This window comes from Girardinichthys multiradiatus, chromosome 22 (genome assembly GCF_021462225.1).
Source record: "Girardinichthys multiradiatus isolate DD_20200921_A chromosome 22, DD_fGirMul_XY1, whole genome shotgun sequence".
NCBI lineage: Eukaryota > Metazoa > Chordata > Actinopteri > Cyprinodontiformes > Goodeidae > Girardinichthys > Girardinichthys multiradiatus.
In genome coordinates this window covers 44,460,613-44,484,823 of record NC_061814.1, presented here as the reverse complement: position 1 = coordinate 44,484,823, position 24,211 = coordinate 44,460,613, and the positions used below count along the sequence as shown (strand labels likewise).

Here is a 24,211-nt window from a genome sequence, read left to right as displayed (position 1 = left end):
TGTGGCAGCGTTTTTTGGTGCAGGGGTCAAAGAAGAAGTCTGTTCCGTATTGTCCTCATTGACCAGAAGACAACATGTGTGAAGATCTGCGCGCTGAGCTGCAAGACTTCCTGCAGAGCTTGAACATCAAGAGCAGCTGTGTGGAGCATCCTCCGGTAAGAACCGGGACCTGCTCGGCCTCATCCTTCTGCAGGAAGACCTTCATGTGGAGCAGCTTCAGCGCTGAGAAGTAGCTTCCTGCTCAGCGGGTCACCGCCTTCACGGACACAGAACTAACCCACTGGGTTCAGTGTATCAGCCGAACCGCTCAGCAGAGGTGTTTCATCATAAGTCAGGAGGTGGTGGGTTTATTCTAGCCTGAGTTTTGTACCAAAATGCGTTAAATCCAAAACGAGCAGGTTTTTAGACGGAATTTGTTGAACCAGATTTTATTTAGTGAACGTTCAGTTTTTATGAACAGATTTACTAATTGAATTAAGATTTATTGAAGCGCTCGCAATAAGTCAACATTTTCTGCCAAATATAGCAAATTAATCAACTTTATTGCAACTGAACTTTTGAGTTTTCATAACTGGCCTGACTGGTTTTAGAAGCACTGATCTGCCTGGGCCAGCAGGGGGCGCCATATGTCAGCTCACCACAGTTGGTTCGGGGCAGTCAGGTCCAGTCTTCAGAACTTTCAAATACTTCCTCTCTTCCGCACTCCTGAGCTCCCTCATCAACATGTCCGCTCTGCAGAGGCCTGGTACCGACCCATTCATTAGATTCAGGTCCTGCTGGACAGTAGCTCTCCAGGACTGGACTTGGCTCCCCTGCTTTAATTTGTTATTTAAGATATTTATTTTTCCTGTGAACTCAAGATGGAACTTGAGGTTTAAGTTTACTCTTATTTTAACCAATCAGATCTTCTCGTATCCTTAAAGAGGTGATTGTGGAAACCTGGACATTCATCAGATTGGTGTGGAAAGCTAAAGTCCAGTAAGCTGCGTCAGAAAGCATGTATGTCTATCATGTACAACAAAGTTTGGAGGGTCTGAAGGAAAATATGAAGACGTGGGAACTTCATCTCATAAATATGTGTTCTAATAATACAATGATTAAAGTGGAATAAACCCCAAACTCTAACCAAGACCTACAGTATGCTCTGGGGCGGTTCGCAGCCGAGTGTGAAGCGGCTGGGCTGAAGATTAGGTCCTCCAAGGCCATGGTTCTCGACCGGAAAAGGGTGGCTTGTCCTCTTCAGGTTGGAGGGGAGTTCCTGCCTCAAGTGGAGGAGTTCAAGTATCTCGGGGTCTTGTTCACGAGTGAGGGAAGAATGGAGCGGGAGATCGACAGACGGATCGGTGCGGCTGCCACAGTAATGGGGGCGCTGTGCCGGTCCGTTGTGGTGAAGAGAGAACTGAGCCGAAAAGCAAAGTTCTCAATTTACCGGTCGGTCTACGTTCCTACCCTCACCTATGGCCATGAACTTTGGGTCATGACCGAAAGAACGAGATCCCGGATACAAGCGGCTGACATGAGCTTCCTCCGTAGGGTGGCCGGGCTCTCCCTTAGAGATAGGGTGAGGAGCTCGGAGTAGAGCCGCTGCTCCTCCACATCGAGAGGAGCCAGTTGAGGTGGCTCGAGCATCTATACCGGATGCCTCCTGGACGCTTCTCTCTGGAGGTGTTCCAGGTATGTCCCACCGGGAGGAGGCCCAGGGGACGCTGGAGGGACTATGTCTCTCGGCTTGCCTGGGAACGCCTCGGGCTCCTCCAGGAGCTGGAGGAGGTGTCTGGGGAGAGGGACGTCTGGGTGTCTCTACTGAGTCTGCTGCGCCCGCGACCCGGTCCCGGATAAAGCGGAAGACGACGAGTACCGGTAAACCCCATGTGAAAGGATAACTCCGCCCCCAGACAAGTTTTGAAAATGCCACTAAACTGGGCGGTGCCAAGTGTGGGGATAAGCAGGGGTGTGGTCACGACGATGAGGGCAATGGCAGCTAGCTTAATCTGGTACATTGAAACATGGAGAGTTAGCAGAGCAGCGCTGGTAGTTTCGCCATGGATAGATGTTTTGAAATGGAGGATTTTTCATCTGGTTTTCAACAGGTTTACATGAAATTTAAAAAATAGCACAGGAACATACAGTTCATCAGCAAACAAAAGTTGATTTGGGCTTTAGTTCCTCTTTAAGGTTTATACTTCACCCAGGAAAAGTTTATCTCTAACCGTTGACCTGCCCATTCCTCCTCTTCATTAAAGGTGTTCACGGTGGAGGAGATGATGCCTCACCTGCAGGATGTAAGCGGAGCTGTCACTAAGAACCTCTTCCTGAAGGACAAGAAGAAGAAAGGCCTGTGGTTGGTGTCGGCTCGCCACGATCATCAGGTCAGCTCGCGTCTCAGGGCCTCTCTGCCTTGAAAGATCAGACCTCAGCTGTAGCACCTCCAATCTTCTCTGTTTGTCTGCAGGTGAACCTCAACGACCTTGCGAAGAAGCTTGGCGTTGGTAGCGGCAACCTGCGGTTTGCAGATGAGGCCATCATGCTGGAAAAACTCAAGGTAGCTACAGAGACAATACAGATGATTCATGATAGACCTTAAAGTCTGGAGAAGCATTGATCATGGTCACTTTAAAAGATTAGTCTGAGTCAAAGGAAGGAAAACAGAGAACTGTGAGGAGACCAGGACTCCTAAACAAAGTTGGAAACCTTCAAATAAAAACGTCTCAAAAGAAACAAAAGATTTCACTTATCTTCATGAGTATGTAGTGTAGAAGCATAACGTTCTTCCTCCATTTGGTCTCCTGTCAGGTGGGTCAGGGCTGTGCTACAGCTCTTGCTCTGCTCTTCGATAAGGACCAGAGTGTGAAGTTCATCCTGGACCGGGACCTGGTGGAAGGAGGTCACCAGATGATCTACTTCCACCCAATGACCAACGCTGCCACCATGGGGCTGCAGCCAGAAGATCTACTGAGGTTCCTCAAAGAAACAGGACACGAGCCCATCCTTGAGAGTTTTCAGTAGGAAGGGCTGCAATCATGGACCTGGTCCTGAACCTGAAGCTGGATATAAACTGGGCTCAATTAGCCTGCAGGAAACAGACTTGGACCAGAACCTTTATACTTTCTGAACGTGAGCTTCAGGCTGAAACTGAGGAAATGAATTTGACCTCAAAGGTTTAAAATTTTGAGAAAGACAGAACTTAATGATTTAAGTTTGGTTCTAAGAACTTCAGCTTGAGGTCCATAAAATATGGCTTTTATGTTCAGTTCATGATTTGGTCTTCAGTCCTATTTTGTCTCAGAGTTTCTCACCAAACACAACAGATAAAATGTCAGTTTTTACTGTAGCATGTCCCAAAGACAGCTGGCCCAAATTCCCATTAAAGACATAAAACAGAAGCAAAGTGACTCAACAATGTTTCACCGTAAGTTTCTGAACGTTTCCATCCATGGTGTCGGGAGTCCAACATTCACAGGTCATCTCATCTAACCCAGGAATGGAACCAGGGCCATTTTTTGACAAAATCACTCGTGGGGTTCCCCAGGGCTCCATTCTGGGGCCCCTTCTTTTCAGTATCTACACGGTCCCCCTAGCTCAGATCATAACAAAATAGATAGGTTACCATAACTACGCAGATGACACAGCTCTACATTACAATGTCACCAGATGCCCATGAACCCATTCAAGCGTTGGGTCGATGCAGAGAACCAGTCAATGTGTGGATGAACCATAATTTTCTTCAGATGATTAAAAACAAAACTGAAGTAGTTATTTTTGGACCAAAGGAGGAACAATCAGGACACAGCTTCAGCTTTTACAGCTAGAAACCAGAGATCAGGCCTGAAATCTGAGTGTAGTGATGGACTCAGACCAGAACCTCCAGAACCACGTAAAGACAATCAGTCGACCTTCAATCACCTGAAGAACATTTCCAGGATTAAAGGACTAATGTCCCAGCAGGATCTCTAAGATCCCGTCCATATGATCATCTATAGTTAAGGTGATCACTGCAACAGGTTCTCCACAGGTCTGCCTAAAAGGTCCATAAGACAGCTGCAGCTGATCCAGAACGCTGTTGCCTGGTCCTCACTAGAACCTAGAAAGTAGAGAACATCAGCCCAGTTCTAATGTCCTACCACTGGTTCCCTGGACCTCAGAGAAGAGACTTTAAAATACTTCTGTTAGTTTCTAAGACACTGAATGTCTTAGCAGGAAAATACATTAAAGATCTATTGTTGTTGTATCGACCTTCCAGACCACTCGGGTCTTTTGGTTCCAGTCTACTCTGAATCTCCAGAATCAGAACCAAACATGGAGAAGCAGCTTTCAGTTCTTCTGCTCCACTAATCTGGAACAAACTCAGAATCCCTGAGTTCTTTAGATTAGTTTAGTTGCTTTGACTGTTTTATTTAACCTATGAACTGAAGGAGTAAAAACTTTGCAGCCAATACAGCATCAATTCATCTTGGGAATGACATATACAAGTCCTGCACAGTGGTCAGAGGGATTTTAAACCATTCTTCTTGCAGGATAGTGGCCAGGTCACTACATGATACTGGTGGAGGAAAACGTTTCCTGACTCGCTCCTCCAAAACACCCCAAAGTGGCTCAATAATACTTAGATCTGGTGACTGTGCAGGCCATGGGAGATGTTCAACTTCACTTTCATGTTCATCAAACCAATCTTTCACCAGTCTTGCTGTGTGTATTGGTGCATTGTCATCCTGATACACGGCACCGCCTTCAGGATACAATGTTTGAACCATTGGATGCACACGGTCCTCAAGAATGGTTCGGTAGTCCTTGGCAGTGACGCGCCCATCTAGCACAAGTATTGGGCCAAGGGAATGCCATGATATGGCAGCCCAAACCATCACTGATCCACCCCCATGCTTCACTCTGGGCATGCAACAGTCTGGGTGGTACGCTTCTTTGGGGCTTCTCCACACCGTAACTCTCCTGGATGTGGGGAAAACAGTAAAGGTGGACTCATCAGAGAACAATACATGTTTCACATTGTCCACAGCCCAAGATTTGCGCTCCTTGCACCATTGAAACCGACGTTTGGCATTGGCATGAGTGACCAAAGGTTTGGCTATAGCAGCCCGGCCGTGTATATTGACCCTGTGGAGCTCCTGACGGACAGTTCTGGTGGAAACAGGAGAGTTGAGGTGCACATTTAATTCTGCTGTGATTTGGGCAGCCGTGGTTTTATGTTTTTTGGATACAATCCAGGTTAGCACCCGAACATCCCTTTCAGACAGCTTCCTCTTGCATCCACAGTTAATCCTGTTGGATGTGGTTCATCCTTCTTGGTGGTATGCTGACATTACCCTGGATACCGTGGCTCTTGATACATCACAAAGACTTGCTGTCTTGGTCACAGATGCGCCAGCAAGACGTGCACCAACAATTTGTCCTCTTTTGAACTCTGGTATGTCACCCATAATGTTGTGTGCATTTCAATATTTTGAGCAAAACTGTGCTCTTACCCTGCTAATTGAACCTTCACACTCTGCTCTTACTGGTGCAATGTTCAATCAATGAAGACTGGCTACCAGACTGGTCCAATTTAGCCATGAAACCTCCCACACTAAAATGACAGGTGTTTCACTTTCATTGTCCAACCCCTGTAGATTCCATTAATAATTTTTGTATTTAAATTATTTTTATTGGTCTGATGCAATATTCTAATATTAAATGTTGTGTTTTCATTGACTGGGAGCAGAAAAACATCATAATTAACAGAAATAAAGGATTAAAATCATCAGTCTGAGTGGGATTCATCTTTAAAACGTGTTTCAGTGAACTGAGTTACTGGAATAAATGAATTTTCTATAATATTCTAACTTATTCAACGTGTGGAGCAAATGTTGCCTTTAATGCTGATTTTTAATAACATCTGTTTAATATTTCAGCACCAAACGTCTGGATGTTCTGTATCCAGGATCTGTTGAGGCTTCCCAACAGAGGGAACAGCACAAAGAAACCTCATTAAATCACAAGTTTTATTGGCTCTTATAAACCGGCCCAGTGAGTCAAGCAGAACATTTTGAAACACAGTCAAAAATGTTCCAGACACCAGTAAAGAAACATTTAATTTATCTCCTAAACTTCAGGAAAGTCCGGAATAAACACGTCTTAGAAGTTAAATCAGAAAAAGATGGAGCTTCAAATTGTTTTAAACATTTATCTCTCTCTGTGTGTGTGTGTGTGTGTGTGTGTGTGTGTGTGTGTGTGTGTGTGTGTGTGTGTGGGTGCACCTCTCTGCATCGTTAATGAATCTCTATTGTTGCATTGTTGGATCAAATCAGCAACTGAATGAACGTGACCTGCAGAGTCTGGGTTCCAAGGAGTTCTTTCACACGCTCCGGTTCTCTGTGTTCTGGTCTGGTGTGACGTTCTCATGTTCTGGGACAGAAACTGGGAGATTTTAGGTTAGAAACTTGTAATATTTAAGTGAGTAAATAAATTCATCAGTACATCTCTTTAGGTTGATTATTAATTTCAGTATTCAGTTTTGGGGATTTTGACAGTTTCATGATGAAGAACTGTTTGGAAGATTTTGGAGTTCCACCTGTTGTAATGGAGCTGCTGCTGGCCCTTTAAGGGATCCAGGAAGTGACCGGGAGCAGGCAGGAGGTGGGAGGAGGTGTTTGGTGAGGAAACAGGTGTGTGTGCTGACAGGATGATGTCATTTCTGGCTGAGTCACCTGCAGGACGCTGCAGGGACCAAGGAAGAGGTGTTGGAGGGAGGAAGGAGGCCCAGCAGGAGGAGGAGACCATCTGAGAGCAGCAGCTTGTTAAGGTGAGCAGGAGATCCGTCAGTCAGGAGGAGATCTGAGGCCTTTAAAGGGACATTCTGCTGTTTTTCATCCTTCAGGGTGTTAATGTGATGGTTTGCTTTCAGTTGGACTGATCTGAGATATCTGATCTCCAACATTCAAACAGAGGTTAGCTTATTAACTCTGAACCTCCACCTGAGCATGGAGATCCAACTTTAAACTTGGATCAAGAAGCTTTCAGATCTTCCACCCTGAACAGATTTAGTTTTTAGAACCGTTTCCAGACAGATGTTTGGAGACTCGTATTTCAGGTTAAAATATTCAGTTTAAAAACGAGGATTTAGAGATGAATCTTCTAAATTGTCTCTATTAGATGTTTCAGCTGAGCTTTAATTTATTTTAGAAACATTCATTCATTCATCTTCTATCCGCTTATTCCATAGTGGGTCACGGGGCAGCTGGTGCCTATCTCCAGCAGTCCAGGAGGCAGAGGCAAGGTCCACCCTGGACAGAGTTGTTGAATTTGTGATCATTTCTGGTGTTCCAGGGGTTTTCCAGAAGCAGATTGAGTTAGTCTAATTCCTGCATCGCTCCAGAACCCCATGAAACCAGGCTGAGTGGGCCATGATGTTCTTTTGGTTCTAACCTTATTCATAACCAGTCTTCTTATAGAAATACAGTATCTGACCAGTTTAACCACCATAGAGATATTGTGTTGCTGTAACATTTCCACCAGAGTCCTTCATCCTGACGTCATGTCCAGCTGATCACTATTATTAACACAGAAACATTTAACATTCATGCTTCTCAGCTACAACATCAATGATCATAAAACACAATCAGCTTTAATATTTAATATCAACACAGAAAATCAAAGGACTGAGTTAACATGAGGGCCAGATAGGAAAATTGTAAAAGTTTCAAACTCAGAAGCTAAAATACCTGGAAGAAAACTGCCAATAAAACCCAGTAAAGCTCTCCTGTTCCAGCAGATCACAGAGAGATGATGGAGAGTTCCTCCCATCATCTCCTGATCCAGAAGATGCTGCCTTCCTTTACAGCAGCTGGGATCTTCAGATGTTCTAAGGTTTGGGACGGATCAGGAGTTATTTCCATTGGAATGATGAAGTTGGGACCATTGCACGAGTTCTACTAAGGGTTTTGTTCATCATCAGATGTGTTTAATGGTTCCTGGTTCCTAAATGTTGGTACCGATCCGACAACATCTAGCAGAGGGGGAGTGACTGTGACGAGTTACTGTGATAACACGCTAACATGTTTCAGATCACATACGTGATCAGAAATCACATGTAGGGTCCCTGCAGCATGGGTTCTGTTAGAACCCAGTTACTGACTGATAAAAACCAGAGGAAACCTGAACATCTTAGTCCAACCAGTGGCTCCTCACAGGGGTGGATGCTGTTTATGAACGTTGGAGTCTAAAGGGTTTTTCTGGTCCCATTCCTCTTGATGTTCTGGTTCTTGTCTGGTTCTCCTCATGATGCTCCGAACAATCTCCAACAAGAGTCGGATATGGACCCGCTCACACTCTCCACATGGAGCCCCCCTGTTGAAAGTCGAGCAGAACCAGCAGGGATGGACATTCGGTTTTATGGGGCCTTGAGCAGAACTACATTAGGGGCCCATCTTCCCATTCAGAACCAGCACCACTAACAGCTTTTAAATACAGTTCTGGTGGAATCTGGGAGAGTTTAGGTGGAGTTTAACTGGCTGAGCTTAAAGCAATCAGGGTTGATTGGTTCTTATTCGCTACACGCTGGGATGGTAGAACTCTCATCAACTCTATCATTTACACATTACTGGACCTTCTCTAGTGGTTCTGATCTCTGAATTCCTCCTGCAGCGAGTTGGAGGAGTCAGAGCTGTGTGTGTGTGTGTGTGTGTGTGTGTGTGTCACCATCATATGACTGCAAGAGTAAACAGCTGCGATGTGATACGGGTCAACGGTGGGGTGATGTCATGCAGGAGGAACACACACACGGGAGTGTGTGTGTGTGTGTGTGTGTGAGTGTGTGTGAGTGTGTGTGTGTGAGTGTGTGTGTGTGTGTGTGTGTGTGTCACCTGACAGGATGTTTAATGTTCTGCTGGTTCAACCAAACATGTTTTTATGAGACACTTTTAAAATGATTTTCTGTTGACTTTTCTTGACCGTTCCTCATTACAAACAGAACTGTGACATGTTCTGAAGGGAATGACTCCAGAATATTTATGGTTCTGGAGGGAATATCTCCAGAATATTTATGGTTCTGGAGGGAATATCTCCAGAATATTTATGGTTCTGGAGTGAATGACTCCAGAATATTTATGGTTCTGGAGGGAATGACTCCGGAATATTTACGGTTCTGGAGGGATTGACTCCGGAATATTTATGGTTCTGGAGGGAATGACTCCAGAATATTTATGGTTCTGGAGGGAATGACTCCGGAATATTTATGGTTCTGGAGGGAATGACTCCAGAATATTTATGGTTCTGGAGGGAATGACTCCGGAATATTTATGGTTCTGGAGGGAATGACTCCGGAATATTTGTGGTTCTGGAGGGAATGACTCCAGAATATTTATGGTTCTGGAGGGAATGACTCCGGAATATTTATGGTTCTGGAGGGAATGACTCTGGAATATTTGTGGTTCTGGAGGGAATGACTCCGGAATATTTATGGTTCTGGAGGGAATGACTCCAGAATATTTATGGTTCTGGAGGGAATGACTCCGGAATATTTATGGTTCTGGAGGAAGTGACTCCGGAATATTGAGGGAATGACTAAGCAAAAAAAATTCAACATGGCTGCCCGAGACACACGTAGTGGTGCTAAAATATGTTTCCTCTGACTTCTCTTAGTTGGTGTCATTTGGACCCCAAGTCCAGCCAACCTCCTGAGAGTGAAAATGTTGCTACAGAGTTAAGCTTCTGAGAAGTACTTAGAATGAGGACCACTAGCCTGGTTCTGTCAGAGGTGACGCTGTAGAAACAGAGTGCAGGCATAGAGGGAAGTGCAGAAAGATGGAGCAGTAGAGGGGTGAGAAGGTTCAGGGTTGGAGACGCTCTCTGAAGAGGTGGGTCTTCAAGAGCTTCTTGAAGATGGACAGGCTGTTCTGGTACTTCTGGCAGGGTTCAGTAGGTCATTCTACCATCATGGAACAATCCATGAAAAGGGTCTGGATTGTCTACAGCGTGGCGTTGGCACCGCTAGCCAACCAGAGCGACCCAGTTGTGACATAAATGTTTGCAAGAGCTTTGGAGTAGATGGAAGCTGTTCCATGAAGCACTTTGTGGGCTAACATCAGTGATTTGGATTTGATGGCTACCCAGGGGAGCTCAACGGACAGAGGGGTGGTCTCTTGAAGATCCAATGCAACTTGGAGACTAGTTAGGAGGACATTGGAGGAGTCAAGGCTGGATGTGACCATAAATTGCTCCAGGAGGTAGGTAGCGTGGGTCGGGTACGGCCTGATCTTTGGTTTAACAACGTGAAATGATCGAGTGATGAGGCAACATGATCTTCATAGGTCAGCTGGTCATCGATCATGACAGCCAACCTTTGATGGAGCAGAGATACGGCCTCAGTTTGGATGCAGATATTGTGGTGTTGCGGTAGAACGGGCGACCCGTATCCGGCCATCTTTGCTGCAACCATCCCGGGTTCGATTCCCGAGCTTGAGATCTTCCTGCATGTCTTCTCCATCTATCTATGTGTCCATTTCCTGTCTGGTAGCTTTCAATAAAGGGTTACGGTGCCAAAAAGATGTACTGAGGACCTGGCTGTCACTCGGGTTCTTTTAAGGCTTCTGTCACAGCCAACAGAGCCGGTTCTGTGGAGTGGCCACTTCTGAACCCAGACAAGTTTGGGCCAAGGAGGTTGTTTTGTGAGGTACCTGATTAGTTTTCTAATAATTAATTTTCTGGGCTGAAACCATGAGACATGGCGCCACCATCAGGTCAGACTGGACATTACACAGACAGAATGACAGCAGGATTCTAACATCCCAGACTAATAATGCTGTGAAAAATCAGCCAACGTAAACCGGTCCATAATGGACCTTGTCCATCCTCCAGTAAACCCAGCATGTCGACACAGTTTGTTCATCGATCAGAGCGAGGAGGACATGGAAACATCTCATTAATGTGTTCAGGCAGTAATCAGGTTTTTACTGGGAATTAAATCTAACCAGTTAGTTCAGTTGTCAGACATCCAACAAAGACCTGAAGGTTAAAGGTTCTGGACCGGTTCTATCTGCCAAGAATCACAAATTACATTTAAAACGTATCTTCACTAAGACAGCTTATTTTTACAAGGAACAGAAACGCTAAAATGGAGAAGGTGTGAGAAAAATGAAGAGATTTCAGTTTTATTCCTAAACTTTAAATAAACATTATAGATTCATACGACGGAGACATAAAATAAATGTAATAATTAAAAGTGTTAATAAACTGGTTGGTTTGATGCATTTCCATCACATTTAGAAGATGTGAGAAATATAAACCTTCAGGAAGAAGCTGAACCTGCTCAGATGGAGTCACACAGGAACCCTGAAGAGGAACATTCATCCTGAACTGAATCCAGAGGAGAAAGACGCCAACCGTGATGCACCGTCTGCCTCTGGAAGGCGACGATGTTCATGAAATCCGGCAGAACCAATCTGAGTTTCTGGTCCTGAGTCTAATCTACTGCAGCTGAGCACATCCATGATGCCCTGAAACATTGAAACATCTCTCTGATGAATTAGATTAAACTCTGAGGAGGAATCGGAAGCTTTGGACCCGTTTAGCTGCAGCCACTGCAGCAGCGAAAAGCTCCATCAGAGGTTCTGTGACTTCTCAGCAGGCCGTCCCATCAGGAGCTGAAAAACAGGTGGGACATTTTCCACAGCTGGAAACAGAAAACGTGACGAAGTGGAGGCTTGGGCCCGTATGTGGTTCAGGTTCTGTGTTGATGATTTCAGAAGCTGATCATGGATTCACTGAACCAGGAGTTCAGACACCTGTGGCTTTCCGGCTCAGAGCTCCAGGACCGTTCTCTGGGTCAGAAACGAGCTCTGAAAAGGTTTTTTATTCTGTGAATCAGAATCTCTTCCCCTGTCCTGTTGTCTGGCCCGATTAGTCATAAAGCTTCATTTTAACCCAAACCTGACGGATCAGGATAGAAAGGTTCTCATGTTCATCAGTCAAACCTTTCCAAACTGCAAACTCAATCAAACATGAACCATTTCTAGCATTTTATTTTAGGGTAACGGAGTTAAACAACAGTTAATGAAACATTAAAGCGTTTGGAGGAAGTTTAGATTTTATTCTTCCTGTTGTTTGACATGTGACCCCCGGTGGCTGAAAGCTGCTTCAGATTCTGATCGGTCCGTTTCTTAGTAAACATTTGTTTTCCAACACACAAATTAAAGTTTTTTGTTATTAACGAGCAGAAAGTGGGGTTTTAGTGAGCATAAATCTGAAGCCTCAGCCCTGTCTGATCCAGTTGGACCCAGTTTGGTCCTGGTTTAATAGAAGCCAGGCGGAGGAGTCTGCAGCAGAGGAATGTTTGAGGTTCTGAGCTGCGGTTCAGATGAGATCTCCACCCAAACACCGAGCTGAGCTGCAGCTGCTTCTGTTATTTCATCAAACGTCACGGACTCACTGCGACCACAGACATCTGCTTCTGCTGCTGTCCCGCTTTAACTCAGGTTCTAGAAGGTTCTGCTGACCAAGCACAGAGACACTTTGGACCTGAGTGTTGCAGGAGATGAAATTGGTTCTGATCTGTTGTCAGCAAACAGCTGCTGGTTGTTTTGCAGGAACTGACTTCATAGTGACACAATCAAGAAAAATGAAACGTGGTTCATTTGTTTTCAGTCCCAGCGACCCGTGAAGAGCAGCTCGGAACCAGTGTTCTACTTAAATTAAATACGATGCTGTTTGGACCTCTCTGTACTAAACAGGACCCAAATGTTACACAAGATGACAAAAAGATACTAAATAACAAAGAGAAGGTGAGAAATGATCAGAATAAAATTATTGAAAGAAAAAATGAGAAAACGAGAAAAATTCAAAGAGACAAAAATCAGAAAATTATTTAAAAAAGCAGCAAAATGGGGCAAAAAGGGATCAGAAAAAAGTAAAATTACAGTCAATTATTTACTGTAAAAAAATAAACTAATAATACAGAAACCCAGATGATGATTCATGAGGTTCATTAGCTGAAGGGGCGTCTTCACTCAGCTGTGCCCAGGGCCACATTTTTCTAGGATCCGTCCATGTTGTTAGGTCTTCCTGCTGTGTGTTCTGCCTGTAATAAATGTGCTGTGGTCCATGGTTCAGTCAGATGAAACTGGTTTGGATCAGAACAAATGAGTCAGCGGAGAACATCGTTTGTCCTCAGCTGCTCCTGCAGACCGAGCTGCCATGGATTGATCCTCACATGCTTCTAATGCGATCAATAACCCGATCAATGCAGCCGCTGACACACAAACACAGAGCTGCTTGCTGCTCGGTCAGCTCTCAGCTGTGACCTGGCTCCTAGCACCAAACTGATGTGATGATCGGACCCAGGGTTCTTTGACCTGCTGCAGAGGAAACATCTCAGGGTGCTTTCAGCATGAACCTGGAAGCTGAGCTGCTTGCTGCTCGGTCAGCTCTCAGTCTGCTGCGTTCACATGTCTGCTGAAATGGTCGGTCAACAGGCCGTCGAGGCACTCAGACAGCAGCAGCGCGCTGTTTATGGAAAATAAATATCACATAAATGGATCAACGTGTTTCTGCTTCATTTGTATTCAAATCTGCCCTTTAGGGTTGATGTTTATTTATTAACTCATTTAAAGTAAACCATTATTTATTAACGCATTGTATTTATTGTCTAAATGTGGATTTATTTATATGTTATATTCCCTGTAAATGTATTTTAATAAAATCATGTAATAAAAAATGCTGGTTTCCACCATGTTTCTCCTTTCAGCACACCTTTCCTCTCCGGACTTTAACTAGACCAGGAATCATTGATAGTATCTGTCGTCATGTTTAAAGTTGATGTTTGAGGAAAATGATGGAAAATAAAATCTGATCGTTTCCAACTTCCTGAAAATTAGACGGTATGACTGGACCGACCCAGGAACCAACCTAACTGGACCGGAACCGGGACTACTTGCACCGGCAGTTCTCTGCCCCTCCACGCGCACAGACCGGCGCGCTCCCGGCCATGGACGCGCCTGTGCTCGGGCCCGCGCTGCAGGTAGTAACTCCGCCCCCCCCCGTTAAACACAATACCCGCCCCTCCGTTCCGCTCCGGTCCGGCTCCGCTCCGTCCCGTCCGGGTCCAGACTCTGCTGTCCGGGTCCGGGGGGCCCACAGATCCTGACCGGGTGAAGGTCTCCTCCTCCGGCCGCAGGTGAGCTGCACCGCCGAACCTCGATTTTCTGGTTCTGACCGTGTTCCCTGGTTGCTGTGATGCACACGGAGCAGCCGTTGCTCCGCAGTCGGTTCCGGTTCTGAAGCTGACGGTTCTCACAGGTCCGGCCTTTCCCCGACCTCCGGAGCGGTTCCGGTGCTGATCGGGTTCGCCGCTGGCCGCTCAGGGCTCTTTGTTCCGGGGAAGTTTGCTGGAAGTGATGTCATGTCTCCCGCTCCGGACTCCGGCCCGAAAACTGCCGTTTTAACGCTGCAGTTCTGCCGGTTCTCCTCACCGTGGGTTCGGTTCGGGGTTTGTCCCTGTGGGATCTGGATGATTCGGGTTTCATATGGATCCTCGGCGTGGGTTCGTGGGTTTTAAAGTCCCGGCTGTGGATGTTTCCCACCGGGAACAACAGGAGGAGCAGTTTTAACACGGATGTAGTTCGGGTTCTCTTCCCAGCAGAACCAAGTTCCTGATCCACATCAGTCATCCTGGATACCTGGTAGGTTCTGCCAGAAAGTTCTTATCTGCATCTGAGTTTATTCTATCCTAACTGATCTGAACTCTGAGATGAAACCTGGACCATGGCTTCAGATTGAAGCTGCTGCAAGTTTTAAAGCTTTGGATTAATTAATGTCTGTTTTCTCTGAAACCAGGAGAAGGTTCTGATCCAGAACTGAGCCAGGATCCTTGATCGGTGTGCTGCCTGTTCAGTGGTCCGAGATGTAACTGTCCTCTCAGTCAGATCTTCTCTAAAACCACACAGAGAAGCTTCTATCTTAGAAAGACCTTCAGTGCGGAGATGTTTCTCGTGAAACATTCAGGAAACGATAAATATTATGAATTATTTCTAAGTTCTGATTGAATCAGAACCATCTGCTGATTGGGCCTCTGTAGGTGTTCTGTTCATCGGTTCTGGGACCCGGCAGATCACCTTCAGGTAGATCCAAACTGGTTTAGTTGAACTAAAACCTGAGAAATACGCGGACTAAGCGGTCTTCATTGTTAGGATGAAGAAAATGGATAATCCTTATTTTGGATCAGAACCAGACTGTTCTAAGCTTATAGTTCCCAATAGAATCCATGATTCAGGCTCCACCGTGTTTTACAGGTTCAACCAGACACCTGTTGCTGCCGTTAACAGATGTGATGGATCCCTCAGGTCCGGTTTGAGCTCGGTGGTGGACTTTTTCTGTTAGGAGGAGGAAGAGGAGGAGGAGGAAGAGGTCCTCCCAGGCTGAGTGGTTTACTGGTTACTCACTGAACTCATGGAGCTGGTGCTGCTGGGAGGAATGAGGGAATCAGAACAAAACCTTCACAGCGGGTTGGGTCGGGGGGCTCTCAGGGAATAATAAAGAGTTGGTGGAGTAGTGAGCTGCTGGGTTTAAAGTGGAACCAGAACTTCGGATCTGATCTCGTCTGAGTTTACATTTCAAACAACGATTTACATCCTCAGGTTCTAGTAGCTTCTATCTGAGCCTCATCGGGTCATGTGGACCCGATGAGGCTCAGATAGAAGATCACATCAGAACCTTGTGCTCCATGATTTGGAGGAGTTTCAGGAAGTTCTAAGCCTTCTTCTGTATTTAGGACCATTTACACCTTCTGGTTGAAGTTTGGATGTTCTGGAGGATCCAGAAGTAGAACAGGTGAGGTCCAGAACAGACAGGAAGTTCCATGATTACCAACATTGTGGTAAACATCTTTTCCTCACTTCCTGCTTTCTGGATGTTGGCTGCATCTTCCTTCCAGTTCTGCATCAACATGATCAACACATCTTCAGTCATGATGAGATCCAGGTTCTGTGGGAGCCCAGTCCATGTTTCTACACCCAGAACCAGAAATGATCACTGTTGGAACATCTACGTTCTTGGTGGATCCGTATCTGACCGTACTGCTCTGTGTTCATAACTCCATTCATTTCTTTGTCCCAAACCATTAGCAGCCTCCACCGTGCTTCATGGGCTGATGAGGTCATCCCAGGTCTCCTCGTTACATCTGAAGCTCCTTATGAAGCTGTTGGAGCAGAAACGTTTCTCCTAAACAGCAGCAGGAACGTTCTCCTTCTCTGTGTTCTCAGTTTATGTCAGCAGGTAGAAACAGTCCTACTGAAAACAGGTTCAGGTTTTCAGTCGAGGATCGGCCGTCTGTGCTGAGGGGTCACCTGCCGTCTGATTGGTGCGTCTGTGATTTAAAATGAGGGCAGCAGGACAGACAGCACCACCACTGCTGAAAATCAGAACACTGGTTCCGATCAAACCCCACTCAGGCTTTAGTGTCTCAGCCATTCAGGTGCGGAGATGTCCATCCAACTGGAGATCTAAATGCAGAACATTTTACATATTCAACCAAATGTTGAGTCCAACTTCCAGCAGAACCTTCCAGGAAGTCCAGCCCTGAGTTTAAAGAAGATATGTGCAGCGTTATTAAAGCTCACACACACACATGCACACACACACACATGAGCAGGACCAGGTCCAGTCCCATCTGCTGCTTTCAAACACCAAACATCTCCAGCTTTGAGCTGCTAAACATCCTTGATGGAGGCCAAGCAGCTGGGCTGAGACGGGGCTCCTCAGTCTTCTCCTCCCTCTGCAGACGTGGAGACGCTAAATCCTCTTGTTGTCAGAGTGGAACGTCAGGATGAAGCTGCTCCACATTCCCAGATTTTCTGAGTTATCTTAGTGCTGCAGCAGCGCTAAAGGACAGATCTATATTCATGGAACCGGGCCCTGAATCATCCTGCAGGCCAAGCCAAGCGGGTCAACAGCTCCGTCTGCCCAAAGAGCATCTTCACTGGTGCTCTCTGGTCTTTAAACGGACCGGTCTAACTCCCAGGAACTGGTCAGAACCACCCCCTCCTGTGGATATCGAGTGTTTTCTGTCTCAGCTCATTCTCTGGGAGTCATGCAGGACAGCAGGTCCAACACGTTAAGCCACCTGTTCTGGCCTGCAGAACCAGAATCATTTTATAGAATCTGGATCCTGGATGTTTTAATGAACTGTTTCATGTGTTTAGTGGGATCAGTTTGACACGATCTGATTTCCTAAAGTCTGGAATGAGGTTTAACTCACCTCATTTTATCCTGGTTTAAATGCTGAACTCCTTCCTGACTGAATAACTCCAGAATTTTTGGAATATTATATATTTCCCAGTCTGCTGCTGGATCACCTGCTCAGGTGGAAGCTGCTGTTGTCAAGGAAACGATCAGCCGATTACTGCACAGTAAAGCTGCCAATCAACATTTTATTTTTTCCTAAATTATCAGCAAATTTTCTTGCAAGGACATAATTTCATTTATTTTATGTGCTGACAATAAAGCTTTGAATTTATTTCATTCCACAAAGTAAAACATAAGCAAAGATTTGTACTTTGATGGATGAATTGGAGATAAAGAAAAATAGACCTGAGTTTAATGGAAAAATAACATGTTTCTATCAGAGCCCTCATTTCATTTATTAAATATTTGAATTACTTTTGATTCATTTAGATATTAGCTTAATCTACACAGTGAAACATGATTAAAACAGCATGAAGTCAGACAGATCAGACGTTGGTCTAAACTCCCATTAAACTGTAATACTGTGGAAAACCCAGCAGGAACAGAACCTTTTGGACTTCATAAAGAACATTCAGCTTCTAGTTTCATCTCTTCAGCTGCTCATCATGCATGCATCTGCTCTTGCTGTGGTTTAGAACCTTACAGAACATCCAAACTTTGTTTATCAGCACCAAACCTAAAGTACTTTTGAACAGTTCCACCTTAAAGGAACTTTGATAACCTGGTTCAGTAACAGTGAAGCAGGTTCTGTATCCTCCATGATTGTTTTAAAACTGTTGCGCAGATGAAGCCGACCAATGACAGAAGGCAGACAGGACTGGCATACGCTGCACAGACATGTGCAGACAGCAGATATATTCAGAGATATGCGCAGACAGCAGAAGACATGCACAGACAACAGAGGCATGTCGAGACATATGCAGACATGCACATACAGCAGAGACATGCGCAGACCTCAGAGACATGCGCAGACAGCAGAGACATGCGCAGACCTCGGAGACATGCGCAGACCTCAGAGACATGCGCAGACAGCAGAGACATGCGCAGACCTCGGAGACATGCGCAGACCTCAGAGACATGCGCAGACAGCAGAGACATGCGCAGATCTCAGAGACATGTGCAGACAGCAGAGACATGCGCAGACCTCAGAGACATGCGCAGACCGCAGAGACATGCGCAGACCTCAGAGACATGCGCAGACAGCAGAGACATGCGCAGACAGCAGAGACATGCGCAGACCTCAGAGACATGCGCAGACCTCAGAGACATGTGCAGACCTCAGAGACATGCGCAGACCTCAGAGACATGCGCAGACCTCAGAGACATGCGCAGACCGCAGAGACATGCGCAGACCTCAGAGACATGCGCAGACCTCAGAGACATGCGCAGACAGCAGAGACATGCGCAGACAGCAGAGACATGCGCAGACCTCAGAGACATGCGCAGACCTCAGAGACATGCGCAGACCTCAGAGACATGCGCAGACCTCAGAGACATGTGCAGACCTCAGAGACATGCGCAGACCTCAGAGACATGCGCAGACCTCAGAGACATGCGCAGACCGCAGAGACATGCGCAGACCTCAGAGACATGCGCAGACAGCAGAGACATGCGCAGACAGCAGAGACATGCGCAGACCTCAGAGACATGCGCAGACCTCAGAGACATGTGCAGACCTCAGAGACATGCGCAGACCTCAGAGACATGCGCAGACAGCAGAGACATGTCGAGACATATGCAGACATGCACAGACAGCAGAGACATGCGCAGACCTCAGAGACATGCGCAGACAGCAGAGACATGCGCAGACAGCAGAGACATGCGCAGACCTCAGAGACATGCGCAGACAGCAGAGACATGCGCAGACCTCAGAGACATGCGCAGACAGCAGAGACATGTCGAGACATATGCAGACATGCACAGACAGCAGAGACATGCGCAGACCTCAGAGACATGCGCAGACAGCAGAGACATGCGCAGACAGCAGAGACATGCGCAGACAGCAGAGACATGCGCAGACCTCAGAGACATGTGCAGACAGCAGAGACATGCGCAGACCTCAGAGACATGCGCAGACAGCAGAGACATGTCGAGACATATGCAGACATGCACAGACAGCAGAGACATGCGCAGACCTCAGAAACATGCGCAGACAGCAGAGACATGCGCATGTGCCACTGCAGACTGCTGACTCACACACAGAACAGTTTGGAGGAAAACAGCTTTATCTTTAAAAGATCTAACAAAGTCCAAGCGATAAACTCATAAATCTGAAGCTAAAACAATATCGATGGATTATTCTAGTCATCATCATTGATTATGTGGACTAGTTGGACTAACAGACAGGGTTCCTTCAGGAGCTTCTTCCTGCTCTGGTTCCTCCTCAGAAATAGCGTCCACAGCAACGATCCAAATTTACTGAGCAGGACTATCTGCTTAGTTTTGATGCGTTCACTGACTGTTGTGAAAAACGTGCTTTGAGCTGAAAACTAGGATCCAGAGCAAACAGTCCCCCTTTCTGAATATTCCATCTCTGTATGTGGTCCGGAGAACCTCTCAGGTTGGATAACCACACCAGGAACAGTCCTGCAGGAGACCTGAGCTTTAGAACATCTAAGCATAATGCTGCAGAATCCTGATGGATCTGGCAGAACCCTGCAGGATTCACTGTTTTCCTCTCATGTAGATCATTGACTCTGCTGCTTGGATCTCACATAACAAATCAAATCAACACAGTTCATGCTGCCACAACCTTCATCTCTGTCCCTGCTGGCCTCATCCCAGTAGTCCCAGGGTCCCCAGTGGCTGCCAGGCCTGCAGGGCGGCTGCATGGAAGCGGCACTGAGCCAGCCTGCTGAATTAGAAGTGATTATAGTGCTGGTGTGTGTGTGTGTTGCAGCAGACTGCTGGTTTGTTGCATAACCAGTTTTACACCAAATCACCACGACGTCACCAGGATGACCTGCAGAGGTCACTGCTCTGCAGATCGGACAGATTTATCAGACCTTTAGCTTCAGTCTGCAGAAACTCTTAACTGATTTAGAAAAATTACAACAAATTTTCTCCTGATGAGGAGAAAGTTCATGATCCATCATGGTGTTCCACTCTGTCATGGTTGGAACTGGAAGCTCGTATTTCATTTGGAGCAGAACATCTCTGGAGCATCTGCATGTTGTGTAGGATGTGGTTCTAGGTTCTGTGAACGGGTTCTGCTGAAAGAGGTCCATAAGAAGCTGAGAACTTTGTCTCCTTCTCTCCCGTTCAGCTCCAGATCTGTGAACTCAGTGTTTTAAAAAGCACCTCTCACTGACTCCCAGTAAACCCAGCAGAACAGAGAGTTTTTACTGGGTGTCCAGTAAAAACCAACTTCAGCTCTGTGATGGGTTCCCACTGATGGACTCCACTGGTTCCGTCCCTGTTCAGTAATGGATCAAATATTTGCTGCTGCTCTTGAAGCACAAACCCAAACATTATCAGATGGAAAATGATTGTTTTCCTGCATGTAGATAAACCAGATGAGATGTTGGAGAAATACTGCCCCCTGCTGGGCCGGAGAGTAAAACTGGGGTTGGATGGGTCAAACACCAGTTTGGACTGATCCTAAACCATACACACTGTCTTAGCTCTGCCCATAAATGCCCTCTGGGATCAGGACTTTGTGACGGCCGCTTCAGAACATGGACTTTGTTGTCCTTCAGCCACTTAGTAACTGATCTGGTGGTCTGCTGAGGGACTGTGTCCATTTGAAGACCCAAGCTTTAACTTCCTGCTGAGATGTTGCTTAAATGTTCTTTCCTCGTGAAGACGTCTGTTTTGTGAAGTGCAGCAGTTCTTCCTGCAGCTAAACAACCCCCCACCATGATGATGCCGCCACCATACCTCCTATTGTTCTTATAGTCGAACACTTTAGCTCCATCGGGCCACAGGACATGTCTCCGAACATTAAGGTCTTTGTCCCTCAGGACATTTGCTAACATGTTGTTTTTAGAGTTACGCCTTCTTCTTCTTTGGGAGGCCTTCTAGTCCATGTTGGACCAGGATGGGTTCCACTGTGGATAATGACTCTCTTACCAGCATCTTCAAAAGGTCTTTAGTTTTTGTTCTGGGGTTGATTTGCACATTTCCAGCAGATCCCGTCCATCTCTGGGTCACAGAACATGTCTCCTTCCAGAACTGTTTATACTGGCATATAATGGTTTGAACCTTCAGGCATCTGGAAGTTGGAGGTCCACTTTTATCTTCCTGAGGTCTTGGCTGATTCCTTTTGATGTTCCCCTAAAGTTACACGAGGAAGCAGAGGTTGAGGAACATCTACAGGTGTTCCTCCATTGAACTCACGTTTACCTGATTCTTGGACATTACATTGAAAGGTGAGGCTGATCAGGTATTTGGTTCTATATAGAAACTGTTAGGGTTTGGGGCTCCTTCGGGTCTAAGAGAGGATTCTGTGGGACCATGGTTCTCCATCAGCTCCACAGAGACAGTAAATCTGCAGATTAGATGTCCAGACAACAAAGAACCGTCTCTGGACCAGCAGTGACTGAAACTCTGCAGGGTTTTCCCTCCAGTTGTTGTCAGAATCGGACCTAATGGGGCAGCGGTCTGAAACCCAAAGTGGTCTTCAGGAACAGCCCATGTGAGACGCTGTAATCCTGTAGTCTGATCCGGCTAATCTGGGCCGACCTCCGGCTCTGACCGCCACTTTACCTCTCTCTGACTTCCTGTATGGACAGGATGGAGTCCCTCATCAGCACCTCACTGTGGCTGACTCTCAGCCTGAACCAGAACCAGACCACAGGGGACGGCTCGGTTTCAAATGGGGAGTCGCTCTGGGTTTTGTAAACACCGTGTCTGAGGGTGGAGTCTGTCCTCTGACTCCTGGTGTAGTAAACAAGCGCTCCCTGGAGTGATCTCACAGCAACGTGGAGCTGCAGGGCTGCCTAATCCCTCTAAGTCCTGTTAATTACTCAGAAACAGCTCACTGTGGCGCCGTTTGACTGAACTCTTAACAAGAACCTGAGGAACACGGTTCTGTCACGTCTACAGTTAGAACGTTTTATTTAAGCAGATCTTCCATTATTCTGGTTTAAGAGACTCAAAGCAGGATTTTATGATGAGAGTTCTGGGTTTTTATTGCATATTGTTAGTTTAAATCTGTTATTCTAACATGTTGCTATGGTGAAGCTTTTAAATCTGCTTTCATCTGCAGAAATGACTTGATCCAGTCAGAAACCGGGCCTGAGCATTCAGAGGGGGACAGATGCTGCGCCTGCAGTGACGAAGCGTCTGCATCAACCTGAAATTATCAGTGTTTGGAGTCTTACAGGAGATTCTGAGATCCAGTTATTACACATCATGCTGGTTCCTAGTAATGCCGGGTTTTCAGATCCAAACCGTCTCCTCTGTTATTACTGGGAACAGGACTTTTTCTTCCTGCTGCATCAGCGTTCAGGAACCAGTCACACTCTAATTAAACTCTGTTTTTCTCTGCTGCTTGTGTCTGATTCTTGTTTTCTGACCCACATTGAGTCCAGTTTAAAGGTTCTGATCCAGACTGTTGGAGATCTGGTCCTGTTCCCTGTCTGTCAGACTGTTACTGCTGGGATTTTCCCAGATTCAGCTAAAGAAATGGAGTAAGGTCGTGTTTGTTACGTATGGACGGCACTCTGACTTCAGAATCCCAGAATGATTCCTGGGATCAGACGTAACTTCGAGATGTTGTTTCTCTAGAAGCTCAGCGCTCTTTGTTCTTCCTCTGCAGATCCGTCCCGATCCCGGCAGCCTCCTCTGACCTCTGACCTCTGGCTGCTGATGATGAAGACAACGATGAGGGAATTCTGGTAACAGCGGAAATAAAAACATTCCTTTAAGCTTCACTGGAATGTTGAACTAATGGATCCGAGCTGCTGGAATGTAAATGTTTTTCCTTCAGATGACTCAGATCTGCTCGGTTTACTGGATTATTTTAAGTTTGAATGTTTCTAAGACAAAACTAAAACAGATAAAACAACATTTTCAGGGATTTTATCTGGAACTTTTGTAGTAAAACAGCTTTTTCCTGCACAAACGTCCAAACAGTTTTCCTCCTGTTGGAGTTTTCCTCATATTTCTGTTTGCATCCTCCGATCTGGAGGAAATGGATCCTTGGATTGGAGAAACAGGAAGTTGATCCCAGCTGGGAGTGCAGCGGAAGAGGGGAGCAGCATGTCCTGGAAGAGGAACTACTTGGCCTCTGGAGGTGGCGGAGGGATGCAGGGAATCGTGACGCCTCGCACCATGATGTCCATCGCTCCCAGTAAAGGGCTGAGCAACGAGCCGGGCCAGAACAGCTGCTTCCTGAACAGCGCCCTGCAGGTACCTGAACGCAACCCTCCAACAGGTGCATGTGGATGTTTTGGATCTTGTTGCAGTTCTGGAATGTTTTTGGAATATTTGAACTGAGTATTCCTACTAACGTCTGATGTAAAGCTGACAGGTCCAAACTTCCTGATCCAGGTCCTAGTTCCTGCCTCTGATCCACATCGAATCTGTTAAAGCGGTTCTGGTTGTAGTTCTCCAGGCTGTTTTTCCTTGGATTTTGGCTCCAGTCCAGTCCATACACACAACAGTAGCAGCTGTCAGAGATGATTGGTTAGAAGGGTCCAGTCATGTGAACGTCATTTCTATTAAAGGGGACAAATGAAGCTTTTAAATCCTAAATCATCCAGATGGGGTCCACATAAAGTAGAACTTCAACGATTTGGTCTGAACTTCTTGTTCTTGTAGCTCCTCAGGCATCTGAGAGCAACTCGTTTTGGTGCCGTCTCTTTAAATGCTGCTGAGGCCCTTCACACCCCGCCCTCCTCCAGGTCAAAGAGCACGCCACTGTTCAGCCATTTTTGTAGTTTAATAACAATTATCTAGCAGTGCAGAACCAAGACAAAAACAGCAACAAAAAAAAAAAATGAAACCTGTTAATGTAATATTAATAATAAAACCTGCAGCACGG

The 24,211-nt window shown here is 46.1% G+C and overlaps 2 protein-coding genes across 9 annotated transcripts in view; both read left to right on the top strand.

Annotated features, from left to right (window-relative positions):
* Positions 1 to 3,383, top strand: prorsd1 (prolyl-tRNA synthetase domain containing 1). 3 transcript variants are annotated; one of them, XM_047350849.1, is made up of 4 exons: positions 1 to 155; positions 2,244 to 2,369; positions 2,453 to 2,542; positions 2,794 to 3,383. In XM_047350849.1, exons 1-4 carry the CDS (start codon positions 75 to 77, stop codon positions 3,004 to 3,006), a joined length of 510 nt encoding a protein of 169 aa, XP_047206805.1. In that variant the 5' UTR covers positions 1 to 74; the 3' UTR covers positions 3,007 to 3,383. The 3 variants fall into 3 exon arrangements, with proteins under 3 accessions (XP_047206805.1, XP_047206806.1, XP_047206807.1); XM_047350850.1 differs by having other exon boundaries at positions 14 to 338; XM_047350851.1 differs by having other exon boundaries at positions 14 to 341.
* A 3,392-nt stretch (positions 3,384 to 6,775) lies between these two features.
* Positions 6,776 to 24,211, top strand: part of usp54a (ubiquitin specific peptidase 54a) — a 59,705-nt gene continuing 42,269 nt past the window's right edge. The window contains exons 1-2 of one of the 6 annotated variants that reach the window (XM_047351061.1): positions 6,776 to 6,793; positions 22,985 to 23,577. In XM_047351061.1, coding sequence (XP_047207017.1) covers positions 23,428 to 23,577 — 150 coding nt within the window. In that variant the 5' untranslated portion in view covers positions 6,776 to 6,793; positions 22,985 to 23,427. Of the gene's footprint in view, positions 6,794 to 14,023; positions 14,159 to 14,188; positions 14,664 to 22,984; positions 23,578 to 24,211 lie in introns of those variants that run through there. The other 5 variants (XM_047351060.1, XM_047351066.1, XM_047351065.1 and 2 more) reach the window with 5 other exon arrangements.